General features: G+C 36.0%; 2 protein-coding genes across 2 annotated transcripts; both read left to right on the plus strand.

Moving 5' to 3' along the window:
- Positions 1 to 256: 256 nt before the first annotated feature.
- LOC103703470 (derlin-2.2) lies at positions 257 to 11264 on the plus strand. The gene is made up of 6 exons (XM_039132237.1): positions 257 to 648; positions 1949 to 2048; positions 7600 to 7814; positions 7955 to 8038; positions 9942 to 9995; positions 10631 to 11264. Exons 1-6 carry the CDS (start codon positions 550 to 552, stop codon positions 10808 to 10810), a joined length of 732 nt encoding a protein of 243 aa, XP_038988165.1. The 5' UTR covers positions 257 to 549; the 3' UTR covers positions 10811 to 11264.
- A 1138-nt stretch (positions 11265 to 12402) lies between these two features.
- On the plus strand, positions 12403 to 16719 carry LOC103703471 (probable serine/threonine-protein kinase PBL23). The gene is made up of 5 exons (XM_008786324.4): positions 12403 to 12975; positions 13729 to 13916; positions 14002 to 14191; positions 14279 to 14670; positions 16139 to 16719. Exons 1-5 carry the CDS (start codon positions 12855 to 12857, stop codon positions 16514 to 16516), a joined length of 1269 nt encoding a protein of 422 aa, XP_008784546.1. The 5' UTR covers positions 12403 to 12854; the 3' UTR covers positions 16517 to 16719.
- Positions 16720 to 17197: the final 478 nt, after the last annotated feature.

Consider the following 17197-nt stretch of genomic DNA (forward strand, 5'->3'; position numbering starts at 1 on the left):
CAGCGCTTGGATTGAGATCTGAACTGAAGTGCCATCAAAACCAAATCACAGCGTCACTACAAGATTGTTAAAAAACACCAGAATCGCACCCGATGAGCTCCTCATGTTGCTGATGTGGAGTCCGTCTCTTTCTTGTCCCCCGCCAATGCTACGTGGTCACATGGACCCCGTATAAAAATCCACGTGTAAAAACGTAATAAGTCGGAGTCACATCACACGGCCATCTCTGACGTGGAGCTCTTCGGAAAAGCGTTGCAGTTCCGGCGCGACAAATGGCGGTGCGAACCGCTCTTCCCCAAAACCAGATCGTCGTTTCAAAGCCCTCCTAATATAATCTACCGAAAAACACCCTCCGAGTGCAATTTAGCCTTTCTTACCCCCACCCGCCTCTCTCTCGCTCTCTCTACTTTCCCTTTCTTTTCCTCTAAAGCCCAGCTCCATTAGTTTTCTTGGTAGGATATTAGGGTTAGGGTTCTTCTTCTACTTCTCTTTCTAGAAATCTCTGGTTGCGAACAAGAAAGGAAGCCTCGCTGGTCGGAGATCTCGTGAATGGCGCAGGCCGTGGAGGAGTGGTATAAGCAGATGCCGATCATTACGCGGTCTTATCTCACCGCTGCCGTCGTGATCACTGTCGGTTGCTCTCTCGAGGTGCACAATTTTGGGCATTTCCTTAAGATTTAGGGTTAGGGTTGCCAGATTTCCGTGCTTTCTCTTCTTCTTCTTGATTCTTTCAAGAATTTACGAAGCTCTCCGAGCTGCATGCGACATCTTTGCTTGGTTCCAACCCAAATCTTACTATTCCAAGCATTTTACTTTTCCTAAATTATGGTTTTATTGGATATTTGGTGATTTTTCGATATATTTACGAATTCTTTAGTTAATTAGTTTATCGACATTACTGTTTAGTTATTTATGTGTTAAGATTTAGGGTTAGGGTTGCAAGATTTTCGTGCTCTCTCTTCTTCTTCTTCTTCTTGATTCTTTCAAGAATTTACGAAGCTCTCTGAGCTGCATGTGATATCTTTGTTTGGTTCCAACCCAAGTCTTAATATTCCAAGCATTTTACTTTTCCTAAATTATGGTTTTATTCTCTTTTTTTTGGGGGTGGGGGGTGGGGGGTGGGGGTGGGCTTTTTGTAGTTACTTTCTTGGATATTTGGTGATTTTCCGATATATTTACGAATTCTTTAGTTAATTAGTTTATCGACATTACTATTTAGTTATTTATGTGTTAACATTTAGGGTTAGGGTTGCAAGATTTTCGTGCTTTCTCTTCTTCTTCTTCTTGATTCTTTCAAGAATTTACGAAACTCTCTGAGCTGCATGTGATATCTTTGTTTGGTTCCAACCCAAATCTTAATATTCCAAGCGATTTACTTTTCCTAAATTATGGTTTTATTCTCTCTTTTTTTTTTGGGGGGGGGGGGGTGTGGGGGGTGTGGGTGGGCTTTTTGTAGTTACTTTCTTGGATATTTGGTGATTTTCTGATATATTTACGAATCTTTAGTTAATTAGTTTATCGACATTACTATTTAGTTATTTATGTGTTAAGATTTAGGGTTAGGGTTGCAAGATTTTCGTGCTTTCTCTTCTTCTTCTTCTTCTTGATTCTTTCAAGAATTTACGAAGCTCTCTGAGCTGCATGTGATATCTTTGTTTGGTTCCAACCCAAATCTTAGTATTCCAAACATTTTACATTTCCTAAATTATGGTTTTATTCTCTTTTTTTTTTTTTTAGGGGGGGGGGGGGGGGCTTTTTGTAGTTACTTTCTTGGATATTTGGCATTTTTTCGATTTATTTATGAATTCTTTAGTTGATTATTTTATCGACATTACTGTTTCGTTATTTATGTCGGTTTGTGGCTTGAGTTTTTTTTTCCAATAAACTATATGATGGGTTATAAGATCTGGGTACTTAGGTTCAGATGTATGGGTTCATCTTCTTGCAGATCATTTCTCCACATCATTTGTATCTGCACCCAGAGCGTGTAGTTCGGCACTATGAGGTCTGGCGCCTAGTGACAAACTTCTTGTATTTCCGGAAATTGGGTAAACATAAACCTTAGATCTCAATTGCAATTTATGCTTCATTAGTATATAGACATTGGTATGATGATGTTAAAGTGATTCATGAGTAGGTTTTGATCAGTTATTTTTTGAGGGCCTGTCAAGATAATGCACAATGTGCTTTCTTTTACCTTTTTTGTTTTCATAATTTTCTATTTTTTCCATTGCTTTCACACATTTCTCTCAGTTTCCATTCTAGTTGTTGAGCATTTTTATATACAGGTAAGTCTTGAAAATTGTTAGTGTATGTGATCCTCTTAAGATTTCTGCCTCAGTTTACTTGAGTTTAAAATCTTGGCATTTATACTAGTATGTGCTGTATGGTGCTTTATAAGTTGTCTATTTAAAAATCTTAACTCTTAACAGTGCACTCATAAATTAAAAAGGCAGAAAAATGACCAGTGTCATGGAGAAATAAGAAAAAAAAACATGAAGTTCAATTCCTTTCTTTCTATAGTCACCTATTGAACTTTAAACTGCCTCAAAGAGATACAATTTTGAAAGATCAAATGTTGGTATATTTCACCTCTTTATCAGCATGGTCTCCCATCAAATTTGGAAACTAAAATAATGGAAATATAATTACAGTTAAAACAGATGATATGTTGGTAATGCATTTCTATGCACTGCTTAATTTTTGAACTTTTGCCATCGCATTTTTCATATCTTAGGTTCTAGTTATTCTTTTACATGTATCATCAATTCATTCAATTTTTAATGCATGTTGTAGTTATAGCCCATATTTTCCCAAAGAAAATTATGTTAGATTACCTTCTCAAAATAGCAAGTTCATTTTGTGTTTCTTACATTGTTAATTCTTTCCATTATAGGAATTCAATAGTAGATTTGGGATTCTAGTTGCCAGTGATCTTTTTGAACTTTTCACCTTAGGGAGGCAAGTGGTTAGACCTTCAAGTTGTAGTCTATGTAAAAAAGTGCAGAAAGGATCTATGGTTAGTGGAATTGTAATGGTGGAATAACTAATAAACTCGTGGTACTTGAGCTATTACTCACTTGCAATGGGTACGCCAGGCATCCAAGTTGCCCTGGTAATAGGGCTTAAATGCTGGACCAACATGATATCAGCTCAGAGATTTATGTTCAGACCAGAGATAAACAGGAACCTAAAATAGCCTCTGGTTTTGTTGTGAAATTGAAGCTCGATCAATCCATGATCTTTATGGGCAATTCTCAATAAATAATTTAAGTAAAAGAAACAAAGCATAGAGGATACGTGAGAGGAGTTTTTGACTTTGTTCAGGGTAGGCATCGTATGACAATTCTTTCTCTTATTTCTTTGATTCAACTATTCGTTTATAGGAGCCCCTAATTTAAAGAGGTTGGTTTCACTTATGTTCAGATAAAATTATGATGCACACAACTTGACAATTTGGTAAAAATTACATATAAAGGTCCATCATGGCTACAACATGAACCATGATCAAAAACTTAATGAAACATCCTTAAGGCTTGTTTGTTCAGACCTTAGTAGCCAGAATCTTCTACCTAGGGGAAAGCACTCAATATTCGCTTCCCTACACCTGCACCTGCTCCTGATTCTAGCAACTAAGATTCACAAAGTGTGGTAAAAGCAGATGATAAGCATGTATGGCTGGTGGGTCGCTAAGAGATATCAATGTTTTTTTTTTCTTATTAAGTAGTCAACATCCATGAATTTCATGCAAAAAATAATGGAAAAAAATCAACGGCAAAGCCAGAAAACATTGAAAGTATGAACGGTGAAAAAATAGTGATGCATAATTTAATGCAACACCATCCACCTTACAGTATAACATCATGTCAACTTCCATAAACTGTACAGGCCCACTATCTAATATTTGATCATCCAGCAAACATAGTAGCATCGTTCTAAAATAAAGATGTGCATGATCATATAACAACAACCATGAAATGAAGATGCCTAGCCGAAAACACATAATACCAACTATAGTCACATAAAAAAAATGACATTAGTCACATAGCCCTAATTTGTAAAAGTTAATTCTATGTTAATCACAATTCATGAATCACTAAGCTTGAGCAAAGAACTTGGTAAATTATCTAGATAAACTTGGGCCAAGACTTCTATCTGACGGTCATATTCCTCCAAATCATCCCATAGCATTCATGTACAAGTAAATCTCCATTGAAGTTTCATCGTTCAATTTTTTTTTTTATTCATTGGGTAGAATTTTAAAATGCATTCAATTAGCTCATGCTTAATTTGCCATCATTTTCAATTTATTCTTCTTGAAATAGTAAAACTAGGGGTTCAAGAAGTAGGTTGCCCTATGCAATGGGCATTTAAGCTTTGAGTCTTATCTTGATTCTATTATTCCCCAAATTGGAAGATACTTGTTCTCGTTATGGTTCAATTAGAAGGCTATTTCCTTCTTAGCATTCTCCGAACCACCCCATATATAATTTATGTCTGGGATTCTCTTCACCATCTAAAAACCGAAGCACCTAAACCAAGGGCTTCATTTTAAAGCAAATGATACCAACCTAATATTTGAAGCACAAAACTATCCCTTGGATCCTCCTTATTTGTTATTTGCTAGATTGTTTACAGGTCTACTAATTACTGAAGTAAACATGCTTGTTAACTCTATCCTCTCACTCATACTCTGCAAGTTCAAAAAGGAACTAGCAAGTTGAATTTTTTTTTACTCGCATCAAATCCCTCCTATCGTTGAATTTTCTCATCATATCTTCATGCTTCCAATCTTTCCAATATCTTCCAACAGGAGATCCATACAATGTTCAACACTACTTGTCCAAAATATGTTAGGATGCTTTATGCTTAATACAGTTGCTGCCATGTTAGATGCATTATCAGAAATGTTCTGTACCACAAGTTTCTCAACAATCTTCATAGTACACATATCCACCAACTTGTATGTGTAGGAACCATCATATGTCTCAGTGGAGAGTGTTGAATATATCTCAAAAATGAAGTCCCAAGGTTATTGTTCACAGTAAGGTTCATCAAATTCTAGCCTCTCCAAGAGGTCCATGCATTGGTCTTAGTTGAACAACCACTAGATGCCCATGCATCTCTATGTTCCCATAATGATTTTCAATATCTTCTTAGCTTCTTTCTTTAGACATTTTTTACTGAATTCATATGGAGTAGGAGTTTTCAACTTTCGACCAAATAAATCAATTGATTCTAGCATTAGACTACAGCTTTCGAGGCACAGAATACTGAATGGATTCTTCCTTCACATAAACCTCTTGGCTTTGTGCTGAATTTTTTAATAACTCTCTTTCTTCCTAAAGTAATCATTGATTGTTGTTTTACCCCTTTTCTGCATGAAAAACTTGTCTAATGGTTACACCATTGTCATGAGTCAATGGATGACCAACATGGGGGTGGCTTCTTATATGAAACTGAGAGCGACTTATTATAAGAACTGTTGTCGTAGATCCTTGATGAAAATTAGTAAGTAATTGATGTGCATCATAATTAATAAAATCAAAGCCTTAGATTTTAGGAAGTTCATATTGTAGCTAAGCTTGAGCTTGTTTTGGAGTAATTTTCTTGGGAACTTGCTGTCGATTAAAGGCTAGAGATGACAAGACTGCATCAATGAAATCTTTGGCTTCCAATGCTGTTGCAATTAATTTTATCTAGCTTTTATGGTTACCAGATTACTTTGCATATATACATTCCTGGTGTTGATTGATATCAAAACTTGTGTATATCTGCTTGAAAGCCTCATTTTGGTACTTTATGGTTTGAGAAATGATGTCAATCTTGCTTAATTGTGTCTAAGGGACATGTTGAGAGAGGAAAAAAACAAGGGAAGAGAACCTGAAGGAGAGAAGGGGGTACAGAGAGGATTGGTTTTGATATGTTGAAGAAAGCACGATCTTGTGCTTTGGTACTAATTTTGCTGCAAAACCAAGTAGGCGGGTCTGTGCTTATGCAATGGTTGACCCAGGGAGCTACAAAAATTTTGGGCTTAGCCTAAATGAGATGTTGGCTATTCAGTTTCAGAGAAAAGGATTAAGGAGGATTAGTCCATAGGTTGTTGAAAAATTGATGGGTGTCCATTATATAGTGTTAATAATAGCAAGGTAATTCTGAAAGTTCTGGGTCTAATTGAGGTGTCCAATCTGGATTTCGTGTAAATTCAGATTGTAGAAAAGGTTTTTGTAGAAAATCAAAGATGATGCATATGGGAGAAATCAATGATTATTTAGGAGGATTATAAGGTTGTTAAGAGGTTTGTGTGCTGTTAAAATTTATTTAAAGCTATAGAAATACTCATACTAGATGATAACTGAAAGTCTGATTGGTTATTCTAATCAAGTAGGTTTGATGTTAATCATTTATATGACAAACTATAGAGATGAAGAAGTGTATAATATAAAATATAGAAGAATGTGTGATATAGAAGGATTAGAAAATAATAAGAGAGCAATCAGGGACTATGAGATAGAAAATAACATAAGGGGAAAGAGTCAGGCCTGGCCAAGGACCTTTTCTGTTTCTTAATACAGCAAAAACTATGATGCGATCAACTCCTTTCGGTCGGCCAAAGGTTTTTAGAAGGTTCTAGCCTGGCCCTTCTTCCTCTAAGTTTGGGTCATTTGAAGACTTTTCTAGAACAGGAAGTTGTTCCTTAAAATATTAAGGTTTTAACTACATTCAAGGGCAGAACTTTAAGGTATTGTGCCTGCAAAATTCATGCCCTATATACACATTTGAATTTTCTTAAGTTTCGGAAAGCTTCCTCAACGATAATGGTAAATTGGTAATAGCCTGTATTTTTGGGGCAATCTCACATGCAACTGATCTCATTTCAACGTTCTTATCTTTCTGTAAAAACTGCTCATCATGTCCCATGTATCATTTCTAGTCTAAAACTAGTCACTTCATCTTAGATAGAAGTCTTAAGCTCCATTTTTTGAATATGTGCTTCCACTTTCTCTGATTGCTTCCACTTTTTGATTATTGGTTTTTCCCTTCTCTGATTGCCGAGCTCCTTTGTGTAACATAATGGGCTTAACTTCTTCATGATTTCATCCTCATTTTCTTCGCTCTAGTGAAGGCAGTAGATCGGACTAAAAAGGCGATGTTGAGGAAGAAACCATGATTTTTGGAAGGGTTTTGATCTTAGCCCATATACCTATTACTGCTATTTGACAAAACCTATTTCTCTGTTGGATTTGAATATAAATCTATTTGTGCTCCACTTATAGTTTGCCCCAAAAACATGCAGAAATGAATTCTGCTTTGAAGCTTGTCTGATGCTTCAGCCAATTGCCTCTTCTTAACTTGTAATATGACCATGTGATGGCCTTTATATAAGTGGTTATGTTTATGATTTTCTGACTTTCTCTACATCTTGAATAATTCTTGGCCTTTGACTGCTATTCCTCATAGTTGCATTTCTTTTACATGATCTGTAAATTTGCATATTTTTAAGTTTCCCATTTAGCTCTAGACTATGGTGCTGTTGGTTTCCTAAATTTGTTCCGCTCTCCAGCTCCTCTTATTGATATTATTTGTTTATATTGACAGACTTGGATTTCCTATTCCACATGTTTTTCCTTGCTCGATACTGCAAGCTACTTGAGGAAAACTCGTTCAGGGGACGGACTGCTGATTTCTTTTACATGCTCTTATTTGGTGCGACAGTTTTAACTGGGATTGTTCTCATTGGTGGAATGATACCTTATCTATCAGAGAGTTTTGCAAGAATATTGTTCCTCAGCAATTCGTTGACCTTCATGATGGTCAGTAATTATGACTCTTCTAATTTGGTCTTAAACTAAATACTGCTTGTATCATATTAGGTGATGAATGGCAATCAGATTTAGTCATAGTTTCCTTGTTCTTTCAAATCTCTACATGCCTGATTTTTTTCTTTCTTCAGGTCTATGTCTGGAGCAAGCATAATCCTTTTATCCACATGAGTTTCTTGGGCCTTTTTACTTTCACAGCAGCTTATCTGCCATGGGTGAGTGTTTGTGTTGATTTTCCTTGTTATGTAATTCACAACTCAATGCACTGTCATATTATTAGTTAAATGATCTGAGACTACAAATTGTCAACATGAAAGTCAGCCATACAAGCACTATATCTAATGACAAGGAAATCTAATATCTTCTACGGTGGTTTTTCCCCCCTCATATTTTGCATTTCGAGATAGCAAACAGCCACCCTCAGAGGGTGGCGTCAAATATTGGCTACTTCTTTTACGTAATCAAAAATGCTCGTGTGACTTGTTAGATAAGCCAGGACTGCCTTTAAATCACCTAAACTTTTCCTATTTTGGTAGCATATCCTTTTTTCCTAAAAATGTATTTTTACTCCTGTGCAATTATATAGAGAATTTAATAGGAAGCAGAAGATTGCAGAAACAAGGAAACAATTCTGAGCAGTACAGTGAGTTTGTCCAGTACTTAAGGGAAGGAGAAAGGATATGAAGAGGTCAAAAATTGGATTCTCCTTCAAAACAATAGTGACAACCTTTAGCCTATCAAATCTGGGATTAACTCCAATCAATGTGCACTTGACACCCCAATTTTTCCCCCTTAAACTTCCTCCTAACACTGCAAAGACATTTTAAGTTCAGCAGTAGGGAACTCTGTTGAAGATTTTCATAAGAACATAACGGATGTGCAAATGGGTAGTAACAACAACAGCTGTGGCATGAGGCATTATATCCAAGAATAAAAATGATGCCAATATCATGAAACAGCTAGTGCATGCAATTTTGTTTGTGAAAAAACCAAAACATGTCTACCCAAAAATGCATTGATAATATAGTGATAAATAGCAAGGGTAATAGGGGAAGTCTATAGGAAGGTAGTGGAGTGTGGTTAATAAAATTAGTAAAGGTGACAGTGGCTTTAACCTGAACAACTTTGGCATTAATGCTGATAAGAGGTGCTTAAGCAATATTATGAATATGATTGTGCTCCTAGTTGCATGTTTTGCTCACATGTGGGTGTGATTGCGGAGTAAGGGTGTCTCGATATAAAATATTGTCAATGAAATACAAGTCAGCACTACTTGAATCAAAGGTTTCATCAAATTTTCCTTATTAATTTAGAAGTGTAATAATGTTGTCATTAGAGATTTTACTATTGAAGTTGTGGTACACAAAGGTGTGATTGCCGCAATCACCACTTGGACTTTGAATTTGGTCTGGTCTTGACACGAACTCATCAAATTAATTTGTGGGTCATGTTTGAGTCCTAGCCATAAGCCTCTCCCATCAAGTTAGTTAAGGGATCCAACTGACCTGACTAAACCTTGTAGAAGACAGAATGGAATATTGGATCTTGCCTATACAAATTGAGCCCAATGCTTATCCAACTCAGAAGAACTGATCGATCTGAACTTGTTGGGCACATGATCAGGTCTTATTCATATTATTATTGCAAAATGTGAGTGTACAAAATGGATTTTGTTCGTGGAGATTTACACGGGCCACCGATCCTACAAAATGATGGTGTGCAGTCGTAAGGGTGGGTTTGAAGCATTTGCATAATACAGTAATGGGGGTGGGTTTGAACTTTGAAGCATCTACAACGGTTGTTATTTATTAAGAAGAATGGATCCATGTTGGATGGTTTTTGTTTAGAAGATCTGTAACTTTGATTTGGCAGGTGGTTTAGATGACATCATAATGGAAATAGATCTATACTATTGAGTTCATGTTACTTGCTGTTAATGGTTTCTTTCTTTCTTTTAGTCCACTAAATTTTCCCTTAAATTTCCAATTTAATTTTTGTTTTCCTATATGTTACTGTTATTTCAAAAATAATAATAGAAACTGATTGTTATTTGTTTGTTATAGTTTCCTTTTTTCAATGGTCAAAATGACTTTTATCCAATTTTTTCTCAATATACAGGTTCTTCTGGGGTTTTCTATTCTTGTTGGGAGCAGCACATGGGTGGATCTTCTGGTATGCTACTTGATATTCAATAGTTTTGTATTCATGAAAGTGAAAAAATATGCTGACTCCACCGAACTGTTTTCTAAATGCTTAGAAAATGAAAAAAATATTAATATTCTGTGACAAGTGAAATGGGAATAGTATGAAACGTCAACCTAGTTCATGTCACCAACTTTTTGGCCCCCAACATTTAGTAAGGTCTAGCTTATTCTTGTTGGCTATTTTCCCTCAGTGCAATGGAGATATTTGTAGGATGCAAAAGTCCTCTTCAGTTTAAGTCCACCGTTGGTTTGATTTATTTAGTGCGACAACCCAAGCTCTTGGCAGTTTATGTAAACTAGCAAGTTGCAACACCTTTTTAATATGGGAGGCTTTGTAAAGCTGATAAATTAAGCATGCCGTTTCCTATTTGTTTATTGTGCTCGAAAAGAACAGAAGGCACAGGTCTAGCTGTTGACAAATCGCCTAATCATGAATGGGCTTCATATTTTTCCTGTTTACGATAAATTTGTTTTGCCGTCTTTCTTGACTATGCATTAACCATCTGCTGCAAAGCTGCCACCCCCCTTTTCATATGTAAGTTAACGAGAATATATTATGATGTTCGATCCCTACTTACAATGGATACTACTCTCTGCCTGCAGGGTATGATAGCAGGTCATGCTTATTATTTCCTCGAAGATGTCTATCCAAGGATCTCAGGCCGTCGCCCTCTGAAGACCCCTTCATTCATAAAAGCACTTTTTGCAGATGAGACTGTTGTTGTGGCCCAACCAGCTAATGCATGGTTTGCCCCTCCAGCACAAGATTTTCATCAAGATTGATTGTGAGGACCAAGCTGATACCTATGAGGTTTTACTGCGATGCTGTTCCCACCATAAACGAGGGATCTATCACTAATGTGAGACATATCATCCCTTTACTTTGACAGATAGTATATATTGAAGAGGCATGTTATGTAACTCTGCTATGTTTGCACAGAAATGAAATTGTGAAATTCAACTCTTGGCAGCTCTGTCAGTAAATGATTCACTTGGTATCTCTTGTAATTGCTATAGTTGGTTTTAATGGCCTCGTGCACCGTTGGAAGTCCATGGCCATTGCATTGTTTCCTTGTGAAATCAAAACATACTCATGTTGTTAGCTATGGCATGACTGATGAGTACCCAGCGGTGAAGCAGAATTTTAGATACAAGTGCTTTAATATTCTCAAATGTTGTACATGTAGTATAGTGTCATGACTATTCTCCAATTTATACTATTCGCACGTGTTCTAAATGTACTGTGATAGAACAAACGTATGCTTCTCTTTCGGGCAGGAGGTAACTCTTTAATTGCAATACATTCTGGCCTGGCATTGTGATTAGATGTGTGCGTGCTCATTGCCTCCAGATCAAAGTGGTGATAAAAACAAGGTTCTTTTTATTGTTGTGAATTGTGATGTAATTTTCCTTGCCTTTTGGTTAATTAGAATGATATCTAATTGATACAGCTGATGAAATGTCATGGAAATGGAGTCCCTCAAAGATACAAGCATTAGGCTACGAAGGAATATGTGAAGGATTCTGATGTTGTTACCAAGGAATGCGGCTACGAATAGACAAACCAAGAGTCTGATAGCTCCTGGTTTAGTTGTGGGCCTCACATAAGATAGACTTCATGCAACTGGGTCCAAATCAAGCTAATTAGAAATAACAAAGAATAGTCTCACAAATTGGATCACATTTTGATCTGGATACAGAATTTCTCTCTTTGTATTACACAAAAATATTGCTACTAATCTGTAACATGCAACCATAAGTAAAAGATACCAGCAATAAAATGCAGAATAATATATAAAAATCAGATATATTTTCTCCCAATTATCATGATAACTCTAATTAAATTTTTTCCTTAGATCCTAAATTCTAGAAAACATGATTTTAAAACTATTAAACTATGAGGAGGAGTCCAAGGGTGAAACAAGCTCCTTAAGTTGGGATTTGCATGGTTTTTATGCATAACAAGTAAAAATGCAAATTTATATCAATTTATCAGCCAACCAAAATATATCGATTTCACGTTGCAATACTTTATTGATGTGGTTGGTAGTGTAGACCAGGGTTTCAGTCGTCCTTGATGTATATTTCATGCAATATTCTTTTATTTAGTGGGAGGTCAGTTCCTCTTTTACTCTCCCTCTTTCATCACACCAAGGAAATGAGTGGTGGCTAGCCACCAATTTCCTAGCCTAATTAAAAAAAAAAGGGTCATACATGATGACTAGGTGTTTAGAAGTTGGATGCCCCCCAAAATAACAAGCACATCCCAACCCAAACGTAAACCGTGTTCTAGAATTAATTCTTATTTTTCTTCCTCTTCTTTTTTTCTTTTTTTTTTTCTGAAAAAAAAAACACTTCATAACCTAGAATAACGGTAGCCTCCTCCACTTGTACCGGCGATCATTCCACCCAACCGAATTTCCAGGCCAGCTCAATCCAAAAATTCGTAAAATAAGCCAAAAAAACAAAAAAAAGAAGCCTGTGTTATCTAAATTTAGCTGTATCCTTCCGTATTCGAGCAAGACAAACCGTTTCTCTCCATTGGTAATATTGAAGGAGGAGGAGGAGAGAAGACCAACAAGAATAACAAAAGATCATTTGGAACCTACCATTTCTTTCAGAACTTTGCCTTCACAAATTCTTCCGCCATTGCTGCCCCGAGTGGACCGACTCTCGGGTCGATTCACGAAGGCACAGCAGACATCTCGTCATTCCAATTCGATTGGGGTGGTCGAGAAGCTAGCATTTCATTTTTCTTTTCTTGCTGGGTTTATTTGAAGTTTCCAGGATTGATAAGTTCGACTAAGGAGGGAAGGAGAAGGGTGCGATGGGTTGCTTTTCATGTTTTAGATCGTTATATGTGAAGGATGAGTCCCCGAAGAAGTCCGAGGTGCCAAAAGAAGGGAATGCGCTGGCCTCTCTTGTTCATAACATCTCACTCGAATCAGGTATGAATTTCACTTAAATTCATACGCGTTATGATTAATTGGCTTCATGTTGGTATTAGAAATTCTAAATTTTTCTGCCATTAATTTATTGGTTTTTGCGTGATTGTGCCTAATGACAATTTGAAATGATGCTTTGTCATTTGTGGTTTAGTATTTCTGGATTGGATGGCTTGATTTGGTTTTATAATCCATGGAATATGCTTAGAAATTGAAATGAATTATAGTTTGTTCAGCAAGTTGTTATTACTCTATTTTCTGCAAAAAAAAAAAACAAATTAATCTGTATCGTCGTGCTGTACTATTCCTGAAATTGTCTTTATTTTTCTGATTACCATTACAATGATCTATGAAGGGGATGTATGTTTTCGGGTTCAAACCTTATCATCAGATTACTAAGATGAGCACATGAGTATGCCTTGTTGCTTTTATAGCAATTTATCATGCGTTTTTAGATCTCCACAAGGGATAGCAGGTTTTGCCCTGGTTTTCTTATTCCAGATGGATGTCTTTTTTTTTTATAAAAAAAAAATTGCTTCTGGAGTTAATGATCCACTTCAGAGTTAAAAAAAAATTAAGCTTTTGCAAGTGAAAAATTTATCTACCACTTCCTTCTATTAAATTCTATGCATAATAAATTAGTAAAACAAAAAAATCCTTTCTGTTGCAGAACCAATTTTTAACATCAAGCAGTAGAATATGTGTCTCCTTCTACATTAAAACATCAACATAAAAGTGCTTACACTTGATGTATAGATGCCAGCCAAAAGCATAGGATTGCAGCTGAAGAGATCTTAAGGATTGGCAACAATGGGAATAACTCAGCTCGGGTTTTCACATATGCTGAACTTCAAGCAGCAACTAAGAACTTCAAAGCTGAATGTCTTCTTGGTGAAGGTGGATTCGGAAGAGTGTACAAAGGGCACCTTGAGGATACCAATCAAGTAATGCCAATTCTAGTTTTTGCTCATTTGATTCCAACTAAGTGAATTAATTGGGCTGCTCTAATGCTCATTTCACCTTCCTCAGGATATTGCTGTCAAGCAGCTTGATAGGAATGGCTTACAGGGGAACAGAGAGTTCCTTGTTGAAGTACTGATGCTTAGTCTCCTCCATCATCCAAACCTTGTTAATTTGATTGGATATTGCACCGATGGTGATCACAGAATTTTAGTCTATGAATACATGCCAAATGGTTCATTGGAGGATCATCTTCTGGGTAAGCCTCCAAGACTTTGAATTTCCATTTTATATCCATCTAGTGAAGATTTCTCCGCTAATTGAATTCATGTAATGGATTTTACAGATCTTGCTCCAAATAAGAAGCCATTGGACTGGAATACAAGGATGAAAATAGCTGAAGGTGCAGCAAAAGGCCTCGAGTATTTACACGATATTGCGAATCCACCAGTAATCTATCGAGATTTCAAAGCATCTAACATTCTTCTCGATGAAGACTACAACCCGAAATTATCTGATTTTGGCCTAGCTAAGGTTGGACCTGTTGGAGATAAGAGCCATGTATCGACAAGGGTGATGGGTACCTATGGCTATTGTGCTCCAGAGTATGCATTAACAGGTCAATTAACAACGATGTCCGATGTGTACAGTTTTGGGGTTGTGTTTTTGGAGATCATTACAGGAAGGAGAGCCATAGACACATCGAGACCATCAAATGAGCAAAACCTCGTCCAGTGGGTATGTCTGGTGAATAAAGTCTTTAGCTAAGTAGATAATACAGCATGACACCTTTGCCTTGGTATTTACCTGCACAGGGCTATCACAGCATTCTTCCATCTGCAGCTTAATTTACTCTTCTCAATAATTTTCATAAACCATCCAAGATAGGCATCTTTCAAGAAACTTTTTTTTCAATTTTGTGGGCATGGCTATAAAAATTAATTAGCATCTCCTTGTTTCAGAATTTTTCATATGAATCATGACATCAGTCTAAAGTTCTTTATATTCTCTAAGCTGAAAATTAAAGTATGCTGTGTATTGATACCTACATTATTTTGTATCTTATCCACCTTGATGTGTGGACTTGGATCAACTTAAATGACATCAATCTACTCTGAGTAGAACTTGGGAATTCCATAGGATACAAACCTTTATGCAAAGATATACTCGGTGTCAACTTGATACTTGATCATGGATTTGTGCAAGTACCTTTATGGTCTATCACCTGAAAACCATCCACCTGATTAGGTACTGATTAGAAGGTGCCAACTTATCACTTGGTGGCTGTACCATTGACCTAGATTCATATCTTGCCTTCACCAAGGTTTGGGGCTTAGAGGTATTTGGGGAGGGACTTACCCCCATTATATAGCTTATTTTCGACAGGCCTCTGCTATCCAAATTATAAAAGCATATGATTAGCAATCAATTTTTTTGTCAAAATAATAATAATAATAATAATAATAATGAAATTTTACTTAAATGGCTTCCTTGTATAGGGTGAATGACAAATTTAACCATGGTGTGCAAAACCTGAGATATTTCTGATTTAGTTGATTAACCAAGTAACCTCATCCATTTATTTTTAAGGTGGTCATGTTCGTCTAAGTCCACGGAACACAATTTATCAATTTATGATAGAAATAGATGACTTATGCTGCGAATTATAAGATAAATCAAGATCTTATTTTAAGACTCCATTGACTATAGTCAGAATTTTTGTAATTTTCTATTTCAGCATTGAAAATTTGTAATAGATTTCACCAATTATGTGACCCTATCTTGAAATAGAGACCCTAATCCAGCTAATTATATTAAAATGTCATGCACAATTTTTCCAAGTATCTTGCAATCATAGTACCTTCAAATTTCAATAATGTCATGTTTCAATATAAAATTGCATCTCTCTATTCTCTTGCATTACTAGATTTGTTCTTTTGCTGTTTTCCTCCTTTGACATTTTGCTGTTTTACTTTTGTTTGGTGATGATCTTATAGCTGGTATATTATTGTGATTTGGGCTATAGTTTGCTTTCATTCTTTTTAGTTGTTTTCTTCTGAAGATATTTGGAACTCTTTATTCGCTTTGCTGATTTTGCTACCTCTTGTTCAAAAAAAAAAAAAGAAAAAAAGATGGTCATCCTTTTTTTTATTTAATTTATTTAATTGAAAAATATTTGACATATATTATTAATAATATTTTACAGGCAGAACCACTCTTTAAAGACAAGAAGAGGTTTGTGGAAATGGCTGATCCCTTACTCGAAGGGAATTACCCCCTAAAAGGTTTGTATCAAGCTCTTGCAGTTGCAGCAATGTGTCTTCAAGAAGAAGCAAGCTCCCGCCCACTAATCAGTGATGTTGTAACTGCTCTTGAGTATCTAGTTGTTTCATACTATGATAAAAAGGAAACTATTCCTCGGAGATTGCTCTCTCAAGGTTCAAAGACAGAGGAAAATACTTACAGCAGCAGTCAAGAGGAAGATCTTAGGCAAATAAACCATGAGGAGGAAGTGACCGTACAAGTGCAAGAAACTCTTTCATCTTCAAGAAGAGAAGAGGAAGGAACTTTGGAAAGGTCTTAAGATAAGACTAGCACGATAGTGCTGCAAAAACAAGACCTAGTACTGCTTCGATTTATTTATGCTTTGGAACCTTTTGAGTATAAATCCTTTGGAACTTGTAATGTAATGGTTTCCATGTTAATGTTTCTTTTGATGAACCTTGCACTTATCTTTGACTTCGAGCCACTCTTTATATGGGGAACTTTATGCTGCTCAAATGTTAATGAGATGTTCCATAGGATGATGGACAAATATTTAAATCAAAAAATTTAAATATTGCACATATACTTTGACCCTATGGATGTGTGTGATTACTCAATAGGAATTTATGACATGGAAAGTAAAAACCTTTAATCGTTGCCATGTAACCTTTATATGCAACAACTTGGTTTCGCTTATTATGTGAAACGTCAGAAGATCAGGAGACCATATAAATTTAAACTCACGAAGGAAACCAAAGATGAGTTCCACATTGCATTTGATAGATTTTGTAATACTAGAAACAAATCATACATTTAATTAGATTTTTTATGAAGCATTCAACTTTTATTAGTATGGTGGAAACACTCACCCAGTCTTTGATTAATAATATTTAGCAAGATTTACCGTTTTGGTATCAAAATCAGTATCGACTGCTGCGGTACCTAGGTCTTGGTAGTATTAGTGATTCTTAGAATATTGAATTTACTGTCATTAGATCAA

This window comes from Phoenix dactylifera, chromosome 12 (genome assembly GCF_009389715.1).
Source record: "Phoenix dactylifera cultivar Barhee BC4 chromosome 12, palm_55x_up_171113_PBpolish2nd_filt_p, whole genome shotgun sequence".
NCBI lineage: Eukaryota > Viridiplantae > Streptophyta > Magnoliopsida > Arecales > Arecaceae > Phoenix > Phoenix dactylifera.